This window comes from Acomys russatus, chromosome 6 (assembly GCF_903995435.1).
Source record: "Acomys russatus chromosome 6, mAcoRus1.1, whole genome shotgun sequence".
Lineage (NCBI taxonomy): Eukaryota > Metazoa > Chordata > Mammalia > Rodentia > Muridae > Acomys > Acomys russatus.
This window is the reverse complement of record NC_067142.1, coordinates 86,480,164-86,495,999: the sequence shown is the minus strand read 5'-3', so window position 1 is coordinate 86,495,999 and position 15,836 is coordinate 86,480,164. Positions and strand designations below refer to the sequence as shown.

General features: G+C 48.6%; 1 protein-coding gene across 1 annotated transcript in view; it reads left to right on the top strand.

The window, feature by feature from the left end:
- The window catches only part of Hhat (hedgehog acyltransferase), a 228,083-nt gene that overhangs the window by 43,305 nt on the left and 168,942 nt on the right, over positions 1-15,836 (top strand). Inside the window, exon 6 of the mRNA XM_051148158.1 lies at positions 2,270-2,441. Coding sequence (XP_051004115.1) covers positions 2,270-2,441 — 172 coding nt within the window. The remainder of the gene's footprint in view (positions 1-2,269; positions 2,442-15,836) is intronic.

The following is a 15,836-nucleotide window of genomic DNA, read 5'->3' as shown; positions in this document are numbered from 1 at the left end:
ATTCACCTGCCTCTGCCTCCTTGGGTGCTGGGATTAAAGGCATGTGCCACCATGCCCGGCTCTAATGCCAGATTTTAGAGAGATGCACCAAAGCACAATTGACAGGGTAGTCAGAGGCTGGAAGCAATTCTGGGTGTGTCACAGTACAAACCTTGCGAATATGGGATGACCTCTTAGACAGCCCACATGCCTAGTGAGCTCCTTTAACAGGGTGGCTCTTGGCAAGGCAAGCTGGGAAGGTGAATTTTCTGCCATCTCCTGTGTGTTGTCTTTGCTCACCAGGTTGGAGCTGCACACCAGCAAGGTCCCGGCACCTCAGTTGCAGGCTGGGCTTTGGGGGACCTGGGCTGCAGGTTGCATGTACACATGGCACCTGTTAGAAGCTGGACAGATTCAGTTGTGTGTGAGAATTGCTGTCTGCCAACATAGCTCTTGAGGCTGTTAGCAAATTCATCGAGACAGCTGGCTTTTATACCAGTGTGTAGCGAGCACCACGCAAGGCTCTACTCTATCTAGAAGGGACTTGGTGTCTCCATGTGCTTTCTCAGTGGCCTTGGTGTGGATTTTTACTGCCTTCACTGACCTGCATAGAGAGGCGACCCCACAGTGAGGTGATCATATAATGAGGTGACCCCTCATTGAGATGACCCCACAGTGAGGTAATCCATATAGTGAGGTGACTCCCACAGTGAGGTGACCCCACAGTGAGGTGACCCTGCAGTGAGGTGACCCCGCAGTGAGGTGACCCCCACAGTGAGGTGATCCCACAGTGAGGTGACCCCACAGTGAGGTAATCCCACAGTGAGGTGATCCCACAGTGAGGTGACCCCACAGTGAGGTGACCCCGCAGTGAGGTGACCTCCACAGTGAGGTGACCCCCACAGTGAGGTGACCCCACAGTGAGGTGACCCCACAGTGAGGTGATCCCACAGTGAGGTGACCCCCACAGTGAGGTGATCCCACAGTGAGGTGATCCCACAGTGAGGTGACCCCACAGTGAGGTGACCCCACAGTGAGGTGACCCCACAGTGAGGTGATCCCGCAGTGAGGTGACCCCCACAGTGAGGTGACCCCCACAGTGAGGTGACCCCACAGTGAGGTGACCCCACAGTGAGGTGACCCCCATAGTGAGGTGACCCCCAAGAAGTGCTCTCCCATAGTTAGGTTACCCCATTGCAAAGTGGCCCCCACAGTGAGGTAACCCCCATAGTGAGGTGACCTCCCACAGTGAGGTGACCCCACAGCCAGGTGGTCATGGTAGAACGGGGTTTTTGACAGCGTTACCCACATGTTGAGCTCCCTAATTCAAAAGTCTGAAATGCTGCAAAGTTCCAATGGCTTCTGAACAAAGTATCAAAGTGGGGTTAAAATCTGAGAGAATATTAAAAACTCCAAGATCTGAAGTGTGTGGTTCCCAAGTGGCTTAGAGGAGGGTTATGCAGGATATCCACCCTGTCCATAGACAGTGGAAACACCTATATTACATTTAGTGTGGGGTCTCTCTAGCATGGCCCTGTTGCCAGTGTTCTGTGGCTCCTAGAGAGAAGATGAAGCCACAGCCAGGAGGCCTCGGAGCTGCTAGTGGTGGCTGCTAATGCTTTAAATGTGCGGAGGCCGGACTTGGTGCTCACATCTTGCCATCACCACTGTAACTTTCACTTTATTTTGAGAAAACCAAGACCCAGAGATGTCGAGAAACTTCTCAGGGTCATGTGGCTGTGTGGCTGACGCTAGACTCTGGCCTGTGACTCCTGAGATGCTTGCCTCATCTGAGTATTTACTCTGCTTCCAGTAGACTGATAGACGTGTTTAATTCTTTGAGGTCACTCACACTCCATCCCCGGTGTCCTCCCCTAGTTCTCTTGTTGTCTTAGCCTGACTTAGCTCAGGCGTGAGTGGGGTGGTGCCTGGGAACAAGCAGGCTGACTGGCACACAAAGAGAGGCAGTTTCAAGGAGAGAGCGTCTGACATCCTGGACCAGCCTATGCTGTCTTAGGTCAAGGCTGGGGCAGAAAGATGCAGAATTTGGCTTTGTTCTTGGCTCTAGGGTACCGTGCTGGCTTTCCTGTTCTTCTTCTGGGGGCAGTTTCTGCAACTTTGTTATCCAGGAAAATTGAGTGTCCCCAAGGCAAAGGAACCCCGGTGCCCTATCAGTAAAAGAGCAACGATACTTTGTACAAACTTTACCAGAAGCGTCACAGAGAGATGATCTGCACAGTGTGGGCCCGAGCATCACCCAACGCTGCCTTCTCTGTTGTCCCCTCTTTAGATGCAGCAGCCGGAGCATACCTCTCCCCGTCACAGCCTCTGCGTTCTCGCCAAGGGCCTGGGCCGCCTGCTGTGCTGGTGGTGGCTGGCCGAACTGATGGTCCATCTGATGTACATGCACGCCCTCTACAGCAGCATTCCCCTCCTGGAGAGTGTTTCCTGCTGGACCTTAGGTAACTGTGGGAACTGCCCAGATGTGCGGCTGATGCAGGGAGGGCTGTGCTGTGAGAGCTGAGAGTCCAGGACGGGTGACCTGCACTGCGGCCGCACTGCACTTAGTGGGAGGGAACAGAGTAGCTGGCCTGCTCAGGGGGTTGTTCTGTGGGCTGCTGATCTGAGACCCAGTCAGCCTCGTTCTTCCTGTTTCCTGGGAGCTTCAGAGTTGGGTAGGTATACGTGTGGATCCCATCTCCCCAAGACATGGGTGGGCAGCCTTTGGTGGTAGTTACACCTGTGTGAACACCTTCATCTCAAAAAGCAAGGCCTGCCCTTGCTCAGCTACTTTAGGGGTTCAGTGAAATTCTGCACCTTGCAGGTTGGCTTCGAATGCATCCTGTAGATGCAGTAGATGGTGTGTGTGTGTATGTGTGTGTGTGTGTGCTCACACATACGGTGTGTACGTGTCCTGTAGATGCAGTAGATGGTGTGTGTGTGCATACAGTGCACACATGTCCTGTAGATGCAGTAGATGGTGTGTGTGTGTGCATACAGTGCACACATGTCCTGTAGATGCAGTAGATGGTGTGTAATGTACATTTAGTACATACATGCATTTCCCTGTTTGTCTCCTTTGGTTGTTTGCATCTTTCTCTATCCTGATAGCAAGGTAGGGTGGAAGTCTTATTCTCCAAGGACACATGAATGTGTGTGCATGAGATAGAGAGATAGAGAGAGACAGAGAGAGAGAGAGACACAGAGAGAGACAGGCGGAGGGGGGGAGGGTAGAAGGGAGGGAGGGGTGGGGAGGGAGAGGGAGCTGTTAGGCAGATTAAGCGCTGAGGCAAGTGTACAACCTGCCTCCTTATCTGTTGGGTGATTTATAGATTTTCCAGAATCTTGATTGTCCTGGCTGTCACATGTGCTTAGTCTGAATGTCTCTGAGACAGAAGCCTCACAGATACCGAAAATGCTGAGTTGTTTTAATGACAGCCTTTTCTTCCTTAGTAGATTAAAACCCCAAATGACCTTTTCACAGATCAGAACAGCATTTTCTCTGGTGTAGAGGATTGTTGAGAACCGTTTCTAACAACATATGCCAAGAGCTCAGTGTGATGTTTCGGCACACCATGTGCTGGCGAAGCCAGGGTACTTGTTTGCTTGTTTCAGGAACTCTGAGGTCACTAATTCTGTGTTGTCGATACAGTGAGACAAACAGCACAGGGTTGAGGCTGGTCCCCGATGCCGGGCCTGCGCAGCCTAAGTATGAATAGTGGAAAACAGCTCGAAATGGGGCTTCGATAGTAAAGAGAAGTCACCACGTTTGCCACTCACACTGAGGGCTAGAGGCGAGGAGCAGATCCGAGGCTCAGGTCCAGCCAGTGAGCCTTCCTCACCCGCCACAGGAGCGAACCAGGACTTCAGGTGTGCTATGCGCCCTGAGGCCGCAGACTCCTCCCTCTGGCTTTTCAAAGATGACCTCGCTTTGTGTTTCTCATTCTCCTCTCTCTCATGGTACTTGGGCCATCGTTAGATCCCAGCAGTTGTGTGTTTTAAAATGTTGTCGTCCAAGTACATTCACACTGTGGTGCACAGGAATATGACCAATGTTCCTGAGATGCATCCATGTCGCTGTGCTTGTAGTAGCTACTTTTCTGCTCATGATAAGACACCGTGACCCGAGGCAACTCACGGACAAAAGAGTTTATTTTGGCTTCTGGTTCCTGGGGGACCCACCGTGTTAGGGGGAGCTGACAAGGATGGAGAGAGCAGAAAGCCAAGAACTGACACCTTGACCTGTAAGTGTGGAGCGGAGAGTGCAAACAGGAAGTGGGTGAAATTGTGAACTCTTAAAGCCGGCCCTGCCCCCAGTGACAGACTCCCTCCAGCAAGTATGCATCTCCTAAACTTCCCCAAGCAGCATCACCAATGAGAACCTGGCGTTTGGATGGGAGGCATTTCACATCCAGACTCCGAGCACATGTCATGGCACATACTGCCCTCTGCCCACTGTTTTTGCCAGTGGATATTGTGATAGCAAGGAGTCCCAATGTCATGTGTGTCTCTTCCATTCTTAGGGTTGCTATGCCACATTGCATCTGTGAGTCTCTGGGAGCTCACGTGTGTGAGTTTCTCTGTAGGGCAGTACTGTTAACCCTGGTACTTGAGCCACAGTTAGGAAAGCACTTTGCATCACAAGTGTGTGTGTGTGTGTGTGTGTGTGTGTGTGTGTGTGTGTAGGTTGTGAACTCTCACAAGGCAATACTTTGTTCCACTGATAATGTCTGCTTCATACTATGAGATGTGAAAATTTTGGGCAGGAACCAGCCAGCTGGCCAGTCCTTCCGGGGTGTGAACCTGCTCTCACATGTGCACCTCGACAGGGACTGGCTGGCTCTTGAGCATTATGCACACCCAGACACACGCACTTAGACCAAGTCAGTTTCTGTCCAGCCAACATACATTTTTTGTTTCTCTGAACAGGGTTGGAGTTTCTTCTGCTTGTGTCTCATCGACACTTGATTCTGGCTTTTTAGCTTTGAACGCCCGGGTGAATGTGACTTACACTCATGGCTTCCTCCAAAATGCATGGGGATGAATAACTAGGGGCCAAAATGTCTGAAACCATTTGCCAGAATAAATCTCTCCTCTCTTAAGATCTGAGATGATTCTGCCCGTAGCTGTGCAAAGGCAAGCGATGCCCGACTAAGTGACCTGACTCTCCCTCATTGAATGCCAAGTTGTTTCACTCATCCTGTGGTTTAGAGTGTCTTGCCTGCCCTGTGACCACATGGTCCATGCAATAACCATGACGTGGCATGAACTGTTACGTTGTGCCTTTTTTTTTTTTTTTTTTTTTTGAGATAAGGTCTCTCTGTATAACCTTGGTTGACTTGGGAACTTCCATATGCAGACTAGGCTGGCCTCGAACTCACAGCCACCCACCTGCTTCTGCCTCCTGGGTACCGGGATTAAAGGTGTGCATCACCACACCGGATGTATGATGTCATTATGACTGAAGCAGCTTGGTCCTTATAATGAAGAATGTCATTGTCCCCCGGTGGCATCCATGGCCTTCTTTAGCACACTTAGGAGATGCCTCTTCTCCCCACACTGATGTGTTCCTTAAGGTCTGGGTGAGTGGAAGACTCAGCATGGAAGACATGACACAGCATGTCATACGCAATAAACTCTCCAGCATTCTTACTTCCTGAAACCATTCTTTCACTCCTTTATGCTGTCCCTAAGAGCACCGGGTACTCTGCCACGTACACCTGGGAGGCTGTGATGTTGGAGTCCCAAGCACTCCCAAGGCCAACAGTGCTCCCAGCTGTGAGGTCTTGGATTGCTCATGTGTGCCCTGTATTGATAACCAGAGTTAGAGTCTGTGGGGTTCTTTTCTACATGGCTCTTTTTACTGATAGCTGAATAGTATTGCATTGCGCGTATGTACTGCATTTTCATTATCCATTCCTCTGCCAAAGGGCATGTGTGTTGTTTCCACTTCCTGGCTATTGTGAGTAGGGCTGCTATGAACATTGCTGAGCATCTGTGGGGTAGGATGTCGGGTCCTGTAGGCATATGCCGAGAAGTGGTCCCGCTGGTCATATGATAGACTTATTTTCAGTTTTTGAGGACTCTCCATATTGACTTCCAGAGTGTCTACACTAATTTGCATTCTCCCCCAAGAAAGCTTTAAGCTTTCTCCTTTGCCCCCCCCCCACTTTAAATGCAAAGGTTTCTGCTTGGAAAGCTGAGAGTTTTTACTACCCCCATCCATTCTCTCTCTGTTTTGAGCCCCTCTCTCTGCCCCTTGTCTCAAGCCTCACTTTCTCTGCTTACGAATTTTGCAGCTGGAGGGCACCTTCCTATCTGTGACTGGTGGGTAGAGCAAGCTGCCAGAGCCTCAGGCTGTGGCTCTGTTGTGGGGGGGGGGACTAGTCAGGAGCTCTGGGTGTCTCTCCCACTTTGTTCTGAACCAAGCCATCCCACCAGTCACCCAGGGATGTGAGAGCCTTACAGAAAGTCCATTAGCTTTGCAGGTTATGAACCCATCACTCATCTGTCGTATGCCCAGATGGGGCGGGCCTTTCCCTGCTTACAGATAAGTTACATTTGAAATCTTTTAAATGTATACCCATTTATGGAAAAAAAAAAACCCTGGAATTAAAAAATACTCACATCACAGTGTGTGGTGAGGAATGTGCTGATGGGGACTTAGCATTGTGGTAAGGCCTGGTCTAGAGAGGTGTGCCCACACTGGAAAGCAGCCTCCCATTGCACCTCAGGCAGAAGTCCTTCCTAAACCCAGTGCCATGTGGCGTTGTGTCTGTCTGTCTGTCCTCCGGCCTCTCTCCTTGCCCCGTGCACCAGCACACTGGGCATGTCTGCAAGCACAGTGAGTGGGCGTGGCCACATCCGGCTGCTCTCCTTAGCTCTCCGCTCAGCACGGAACACGCCCTTTCCTTCATCAGCGCTGCTATTCCTGACTTCTTGTCGCTCCCATTGCAGTTTAAATGCCACTTCCCCACAAGACGCGCTTGCCGTGTGACCCAAACAGAAACAGCCTCCCAGTGTCCTCAGCACAGGGCTTGTCACAGCCTCACGGTTTCCTTGCTTCTCTGCCTCCCACCACATGTGTAAGCTCCCAACAGGAGCAACCCACAGAGTCCCCAGCACCCCCAACAGTGATGAGCTAGTTGACTCTATGCACGTTTGCCAAGTGTGAGCAGTGTGGTCACACAGTGTCCGGGGCTGGGCTTGCCTCAGTTGCTGGTAGTGGGAGCAGGAGTTTAGACCTCAAGCACTCGTAACAGGCCTGACGTGGTGGCATGCATCCGAACCCTGGCTCTATGGGGGAGGAGTTTGCAGAGACAGGAGGACTTGCTAGCCAGACACGTTGAGCTCCAGGTTCAGTGAGAGACCTATGTATGGATGTGTTAGCTTGTGTACCCCCTATATGTGCATGCCCATGTACACACAACACGTATACACACACACACACACGACCCCCCCATAATACACACACACACACACACACACACACACTCACACCATGTGTTCTCAAGAATATCTGGGGACTGAACAAGTGATTTTTAGTTATAATCTTGCTTTTGCAAATCTGCTAGCTTGGAAAAACCACTGATCTCAGAATTCGAGTGTATTTACCTATGAATTAATAAGATGTATTTGATTCCAAGGACCCACATAGTGTCTCACAACCATCTCTAATTCTAGTTCCAGCAGATCAGTGCACTCTTCTGGCTTCCAGAAGCATCAGTCGCGTGCGTGCGCGCGCGCGCACACACACACACACACACACACACACACACAGAGCCAGCCGCCATGCACAGAAAAATACAACACAATACAGAGTTGCATGGTATTTATCCAGGGGACCTCATCGGCACTGAGAGGAATTGCTGTCAAGGCTCCACAAACGTTGTCACTCTCGCTGGAAACAACCAGCCGTGCACTTAGTCTGTCAGACTGCACGGTGGCCGTGGTGTCCCCAAAGCCGGGACTGCACAGCTCCTTACGGAGACTGGCCGTTATGTCAGTACATGGCCCAGCAGAGCAGTGCTAGGCTCGTGTGTACCTGGAGAGGAGTGTCTGTGCCAATCCCTTGACAAGTGGCCCAGCTGCATCTGGGAGGTAATTGGTGTTCATTTCAGTGTTTTCCTGGTAGACAGAGGAAAAGAGAAGGAGTGAGGGGGCGGGGGCAGGGGGCACAGAGGAAGGGGAGGGGAGGCACAGAGAGAGGCAGAAAGGGACAGGAAGAGAGGAGGGAGAGAGATTATCTGTATTAGTGGTCCAGGGTAGGCATACTAGAGACGGCCAGGAGGTGGCAGTAGAAGCACACTAGTCTTTAGATGAAAATTTCTAGACTCAGGCACAATTTTATTAGCCTAATACTTGGCTCCTCCTTGGAAATTGACAAAATGTATTGAGGAGGTGGTGGTGGTGGTGGTGGTGTGTTTGTGTGTTTGTGCGTGTGTGATGTTTGTGTGTTTGTTGTTCCTTGGCTGGAGAGGAGAGCATCCATTCTCACCTAGCTTTTAAGATGTCCCTGTATGTCTTTGTGTTGCGACTTTACACTCCTCGTAAAATTCCCCCGTAAAATTAAGAATTCTCTAGTAAAATTTTTTTTCCAATTTTCTCGTTTATTTCAAGTAGAACATGTTTTTACATAGAAGTGGCAGAAACGGCTGTCGCTGGTTTCAGCAGTGAGGGCTCCCCAGCCCTTTATTTCTAGATAGGGGGCTGACACTGTTCCCCAGTGCTGGGCTGAGGTGTCTGGGTGGTGCCTGTGCTTGTCTCTCAGTTGGGGCCTCCGAGGAGTTAGCTCTGCTGGGGGTCATCGCGCTGGCCTCCCGTGACCATCGTGTGCTACTCAGCCTCTTTATCAGCTCAGGTGCCGCTGCCAGGAATAACACACACAGTTACCTCCTCCAGGAAGAAGACTGCTCTGGCCTGTGCATCAGACCTGGGTCCCCAGCCAGGCTGCTCGTCCTCCACACAGCTGCTTATACTGTCTCTCGCCTTCCCTCATCTTCTTGCAGACTGGTTTTTCTAAAACAAAAATCTTTATGATTTTTAAAAAAGATTTATTTATTTATTATTGTGTATACAATGCTCTGCCTGCATGTACACTTGCAGGCCAGAAGAGTATCAGATCACATCATAGATGGTTGTGAGCCACCATGTGGTTGCTGGGAATTGAACTCATGACCTCTGGAAGAGCAGTCAGTGCTCTTAACCGCTCAGCCATCTCTTCAGCCCTCTTTGTGATTTCTTGGGGCTGTCGTGTGTGTGAGGCGGCCGATCACATCTCTCTTGTTACCACCTCTGAGCCAGCTACCCTGGCCATGTTAGGCTGTGGCCTTCTGTGTTTACACACAGTTTTGCATAGGGTATTATTCATCTAGCTAAATCATCCTTCTAAACTTTTACGCTTCGGCCTGGAGAGATGGTTAGAATATGCGATGCTCCTGGGCTTGCCCCAGCACCTGTATGGTGCCTCACAACCATGTGGGACTCTGGTTCCAGGGTCTTCATGGGCACCAGGCCCACACATGGTACACGTATGGACATGTGGGCACTCACGCATATACATAAGTAGAAATAAAGTAGTGTTCTCTAGAACATTAACGGTGCCTTGTAGAATTGTACTGTGTGTCTTCATTCCCCAGCGGTGGCAGTGGTCGCCTCTCCTTGTCCCCAGGCACTGTATCGCTGTCCTCAATGCTCCAATAGCGTCTCCAGAACATAAGCTGTTTTCTTTTGAACTCCAGACTCTTATAGCAAGGCAGGGTACACGGCTGAGTGGGACCGTTCAGTGTGGCAGGGCCTGAGGTCAAGGACAAAGGAGGTGGCTTACGGCTTTCCTTGGGAAGGGCTCAGGAAACCCATTTCTTGCGCTTCTAACTGAGCAGTGTCTCTTTATAGTGAGCGCATGATAAATCCAGGCCTGTGAGGTAGGAGGGGATCTGGTGAGCAAAGAGTTTTGGCCGCGTGTATAAGGTGGACGAGGGGAGTTCAGTTTTCAGCGACAGGGCCTCTCTCAGAAGCCTTCACTATGCACTGGACCGAGTGGAGTGTGGACACACCCGTGTCCTAAGGGTGTGTGGTCCAGGGTACATAGCTCAGAGTTTAGGCTGAGAAGATGCTCTCTGTGCGCCCATCTAAATGGAAATGGAGTGCTTCAAAGACACCCCTTGCTTTCGCTAACTCTGTAACACCTCAAGGAGGAGAAGGGAGAAATGTTACACATTTCGAGGCTTGTTAGGATACGGCTGAGGAATTAATTTTTATACGTTCCCTCCTTGGATTAGAGTCCTAAGGTTATTTGCGATTAGTGCCCCGTGAGCATGAAGGTGCTCAGGGACTCACACCTTGAGCTCGGCTGTGCGGTTACAGATAGTCCGCGTGCGAGAAGGTGCTTCCATACCGCATGCGTGGGATTTGCAGATAGTCCGCGTGCGAGAAGGTGCTTCCATAGCGCATGCGTGGGATTTGGAGAGATGCCCACCTGACAAGTCATTGGCAGGGGTGTGACACCCCAACAACCCTCAGAACGTCGTGGTTTCTGTTGATTGTGCCCTGGAGACCTGGGTTACAGATAATTTCTCTGACAGATAAAATATGTAAATCTTCCTTTTAAGTGGAATTGACACGGAAACCTGAACATATCAGATATGCTGGGGAAGTGATATTTCCTTTTGTGGAAGAATTCTTGCTTCCTTCAAGGATACACAATAGAATCCTTTAATTTTTGCAAACTTTCAGTTCTTTCCACAAATAGATTTTGCACATCACTTTTCCTCGGTAAAGTGAGTCATCGTCTCCAGTTAAAAATTTACTTTTCAGAGTCTCAACATACTTGGTCTTGTGTAAAACTCTTTTCTTACCCTACATTGTTTCCTTGAGCCTTGCTTGGCTGGGTATATGTCCTGTTACTTTGTGGGAATTTTTTTTTCTAATTAAAAATTAAAAACGATTTGACAGTCATTTCACCTGTTCACCCTCTGCCATTCCCCACTTCTCTCTTCCCGCAAGTCCCCCTCCCCCTGACACTTTCAGGCTGTTTGTGTGTGTCCCACCGAGCTAATTGGGGTTGCTTGCATGGCTGAGGAAGGGGGCTTGTTACTGGAGCAGCAGGTGCCTCAGTGGCTACACAGCTGGCTTCCCAGCAGCAGCCTCCGACTCATCAGGGAGGAGTGGAGTCTCTGAGCCCCATCTATGTTGGGACGGTGATGGGCTCAGTCTTGTGCAGGTCTTAAGTGAGTCACACAACCACAGTGCGTTCGTGAGTGCACCAGCCATGCCGGCTCCAGAGTCATCTTTTTAATACCCGCTCTTTGATTTCTTTTGCTCCCTCTTCTGTGGTGATCTGCAAACCTCAGAAGGAGTGACACAGATGCCCCATTCTCCGCTGAGCAGCCTGCCTTCTCAGGCCAGTTATGAGTCCCTGTGCTAATTGCTGTCGTCTTCAGCAGAGGCTTCTTGGCAGAAGGCTGAGTAAGTTATGATACAGACACGAGTGTTTAGAAGGTGGTTTGACCATGTGTCTTTTTAGCAGTAGGTTCCATGTAGTAGTAGGGTCTCTGGGGGAGAGACACACTCTTCCTCTTCCTCCTCCTAAATGTATGCGTGTGTGCCAGAGCTTGCCAGTTGTGGGTGCTGGAAACTGAACCTGGGGCCTCTGCAAGATCAACAACTGCTCTAAAGCGCCTTGCCAGCCTTCTGTGGGGTCTTCTTAATGGGCACATTCTGGATTGGGTGTGAGCTGATGTTAGTGGGTTGTGCTTGTGTCATAATGAACATGAGGGATGGTGTTCATTGTCCTAAACTCCTAGCTTAGCACTTCTGTTCTGTTTCGCTACTCTACTCAGGGCCTTTGTTTGTGTTAATGTCTTCCCATATTAAAATGCTTTTACAACACACTGTGCTTAAGAAAGGTTTTGTTGAGTCTCCTTTGTGTTTTCACTGGGCACAATTTTCCTCATCAGTGTGATGTGTAAGGATTGATGAAGGGGCTGAGCCAGTAGCATTTACTGTCCTGTAGAGGTGACTTTCTCCTCAGCGGGATGCTCTTTCTTTGAAAAGAGAAGCTGGCCTTTTACACCTTGTAAGAGGACACATTTTTAAATTCAATCTCCCCACATTAGAGTGTCCAAAGAGCAGACACCTTGGGAGGCAACGCTCTTCTGAGTTAATTTCACTCCTCTGACCCTGAGGGAATTAGCTGGAGGGTGAGAGGTGCCTTGGCAGAAGACAGTACCTGGGAGAAATGTGGGTTTTAGCTGCTGGTGGGGAGTGGCGGCAGGGTCAGGGAGCAGGCTGTCCATCCCATCATTGCTCTGGAGCTAAGGTGTCTGTGTGCTCCTGCTTCTCCTCTGAAGCCATCGTGTTGGTCCTCTCCAGCCAGGAAGCCATGATAGCTTTGTGCCCGGCACTTCTGTCTTGTATTTTTCCTTCCTATTCTTATTCTTTTACTCGTGCTGGATACATAAACACCCACAAGGGACATCTCAGGGGGCCGGTGGATGCTGGAGACTACACATAACATGCTTTCCCCTGAGCATACACGCCGATCATAAATGCTCATTTACAAATTAGGCACACCAAGAGATTGACAGTAAAACAGAACATTTACAGCTGGGGAGGTGACTAGTTGTTAAAATGCTTGCTGCGTAAGCATAAAGACCCGAGTTTGATCCCCCAGGATTGGTGTGCGCCTGTAGCCGCAGCACTAGAGGGTAGAGAAAGGGGATCTCCTGGGCTCACTCACCTGTCAATCACCCAAATCAGCAAATTCAGTGATAGATTCTGCCTCAGAAAATAATGTGGAGGATGCTTGAGGAAGATGCTTGATATTGATGTATTCTCTCTCTCTCTCTCTCTCTCTCTCTCTCTCTCTCTCTCTTTCTCTCTTTCCATACACATGTACATGCACACCCATGCACATAGAGTCACGTATGCTCACATGGATACATGGGTAAAGAAGTAGTGGGAAACCGAGGCAGGATGAGGTGGGTGGCGTCAGCCTCCATGATGCTCAGGGTAGAATGCATCTTAGGTCTCCTGAGCTCTTTGTTTCTGAATTTTTCCTTTTGAAAATGTGGAAAGCAAAACCATGGACGAGGATGGGGTTGTTGTTGTCAGCCTTAGCATTTCTTAGAAACAGGCTCAGGAGCTGTGAAGCTGCTCAGGGGCAGAGGGAGCCTGGGTTCCCAGGGCGGGAGGGGAGGCACTGAGGGTCAGCTGCTGGCTGCAGTTTGCTTTGTCATTAATATGCCATTAATAATGTCTGTAGCTCATCACGTAGAGTACCTATGGCCATACTAGGAGTATGGGTTATATTTTTAACGCTTAGATTATTAAGCTGATATATAAAAGCACAAACTCACATGTGCTGATGTTACTATGCTGCGTTCCGATACATGGATACATTGTGATATTTAAGTCAGTCTAAACATAGCTGTATCTTCAAATGATTATTATGTCTTTAGGTTGGAAACATTCAAAACCCTTCTTTTTGAAAAATACATATATCTCAACTTTACAAGGGATCCGCTTTTTAACTCCCACACGTGATGAGGACACGTTTGCCTTTCTGTGCCTCCTTATTTCCTTTAACGACAAGGACCTCACATTTAGCTCATGTCACAAATGTCAGGGTCTCATTCTTTTGGTATGAATGATATTCCACTGTGTATACACTCCATGTTTTATTTGTGTTGCCCGCTCACCCACTGTTGGACACTTAGCTTTTCCCCTTTCTGGGTGATGTGTACGGTGCTGCAGTTAACTCTGATGCCCACGTCATTGGTTTCCTTGGGGCTTGTAGGCAGGAGGAGGGGATTTTTGGGTTATATCCAAGCTCTGCTTTGAGCTGCCCAGGGGAACTCGTGCTGTTTCCCATAATGCACTCTCCCCAGCAGGGCACAGCGCCCTCTTTTCTCCACCACGCGCAACCGTCCATCTCTTATGAGCCCTTCTTACTGGGGAGATAGCGCTCTGGTTTTGATTTGCAGTCTTGTGATGGTTGCCAATGCTAACCCTCTCCCCACATACTCAATGGCCACTCTCATCTCTTCTTTTGAGAAATGTCAACTTTGGCTTAATGATTATTTTTAATTGGTTTGTCTTTGTGTTACCGAGCTCTTGGAGTTCTTCATCTATTCTGATCAGATCGACATTTGCAAACGTTTCCCCTACTGTAGGTTTTCTCTTTGCTCCAATCATTGTTTTCTTTACTGAGTGGAAGTTTTTTTTTTTTTTTTCTCTTGGCGTATGTAACCCTGTATGTCTATTTTAGCTCTTGCTTCCTGTTTTGGGGTCCTGTCTAAAAAGTATCCACAATGGTTTTGACATCCCAAAGAATTTCTCCTCTGCTTTTTTCCTGCGAGTTTCACGTCTAACAGTTAAGCTTTTACCGCTCTTGAGCTCTTGTAACTAGTGAGTGATACCTCTAATTTCACTCTCCAGGAGGATATCTGGTTTTCTAAGGATCGTTTGTTGAGAGGATTGCCATTTTCTACTGTGTATCATGGTGGTGAAGATCGGGTATTCCATTGATCTGTGTGTCTGCCTTATGTAATACCATGCTCTCTGGATGGCTATAAGTTTGTAGTATTATTTTGAGGCTAGATAGTATAATGCCTTCTAAATTGTTCATTTTCGCCATGATGGCTATTTGGAGTTTATTTTAGTTCCAAACAAATTTTATAATTTTTTTCTACCTATGTGGAAAATTCCATTGGCATTTTGATAGGAATTACACTGAGCCTTACTTTGGGTGGTGTGGGCGTTTCAACACTGATCCTTCCAGTCCGTGAACCCGGATGCCTTTCTCCCCTCCCTCCCTCCCTCCCTCCCTTCCTCCCTCCCTCCCTTCCTCCCTCCCTCCCTCCCTCTCTTCCTTCTTCCCTTACTCTCTACCCCTTTCCTTTTCCTCCCTCTCTTTCCTTTCCCTCCCTCTTCAGTTTAATTCATAATGTTTTTTGAGTTTTTTATTTTTTGTTTTTTAAAAAGATTTATTTATTTATTGTGTATACAATGGTTTGTATGCATGTACACCTGCAGGCCAGAAGAGGGCATCAGATCACCGTTATAAATGGTTGTGAGCCATCAGATGGTTGCTGGGAATTGAACTCAGGACTTCTGGATAAGCAGTCAGTGATCTTAACCTCTGAGTCATCTCTCCAGTCCAATTCATAATGTTTTGTAGTTTTCATGGTCAAAGTATTTATCATTTGGGTGACATTTATTTATTTATTGTAGCTATTGCATATGTTGTTATTGCTTTCTTGATTTCTATTTCTGATAATGTATTGTCTATGAGTTCTGTACTGGATTCTACTGTGGGGACTGAACTGAGGGCCTCACACGTGATGATAAACACTCCATCGCTGTGTGGTATTTCCAGCCCCAGGTGCTGGATTTTTTTTGTCCTATGATAGCCTTGCTGAATTTGAAGACTGGTTTTATGAATTTTTTTTTCATGGTTCTTGATCTCTGCAGCTAAGATAATGTCATTTTCAAGCAGTGACAAACTGACTTGTCCAATTTGGACTTATTTTTTTCCCACTTCTCTGATGGCTCTGGCTAGGACTAAAAGAACTATCTCTTAAACACTTCCCTCTTCCTCATCTCCATGAGGTGTCCCATCTGTTGGCTACTTTGATATGACGCTCTCATGTGGAGGCGTGTTCCTTACATGTCTAGTTTGTTTATCTGGTAGTGCTGAGAGATGTCTCTCCCCAACCCTTGACTGACACATGGCTGTATCTAACCACTTCATGGTCGTGAAAGGTTCGTTTTATGAGGTGGTTGCAAATTCCTTTAAACTTCTCAGGAGCCAGTAACTCAGAAGGTTACCCCATCCACCCCATGCTGCTGTGTCC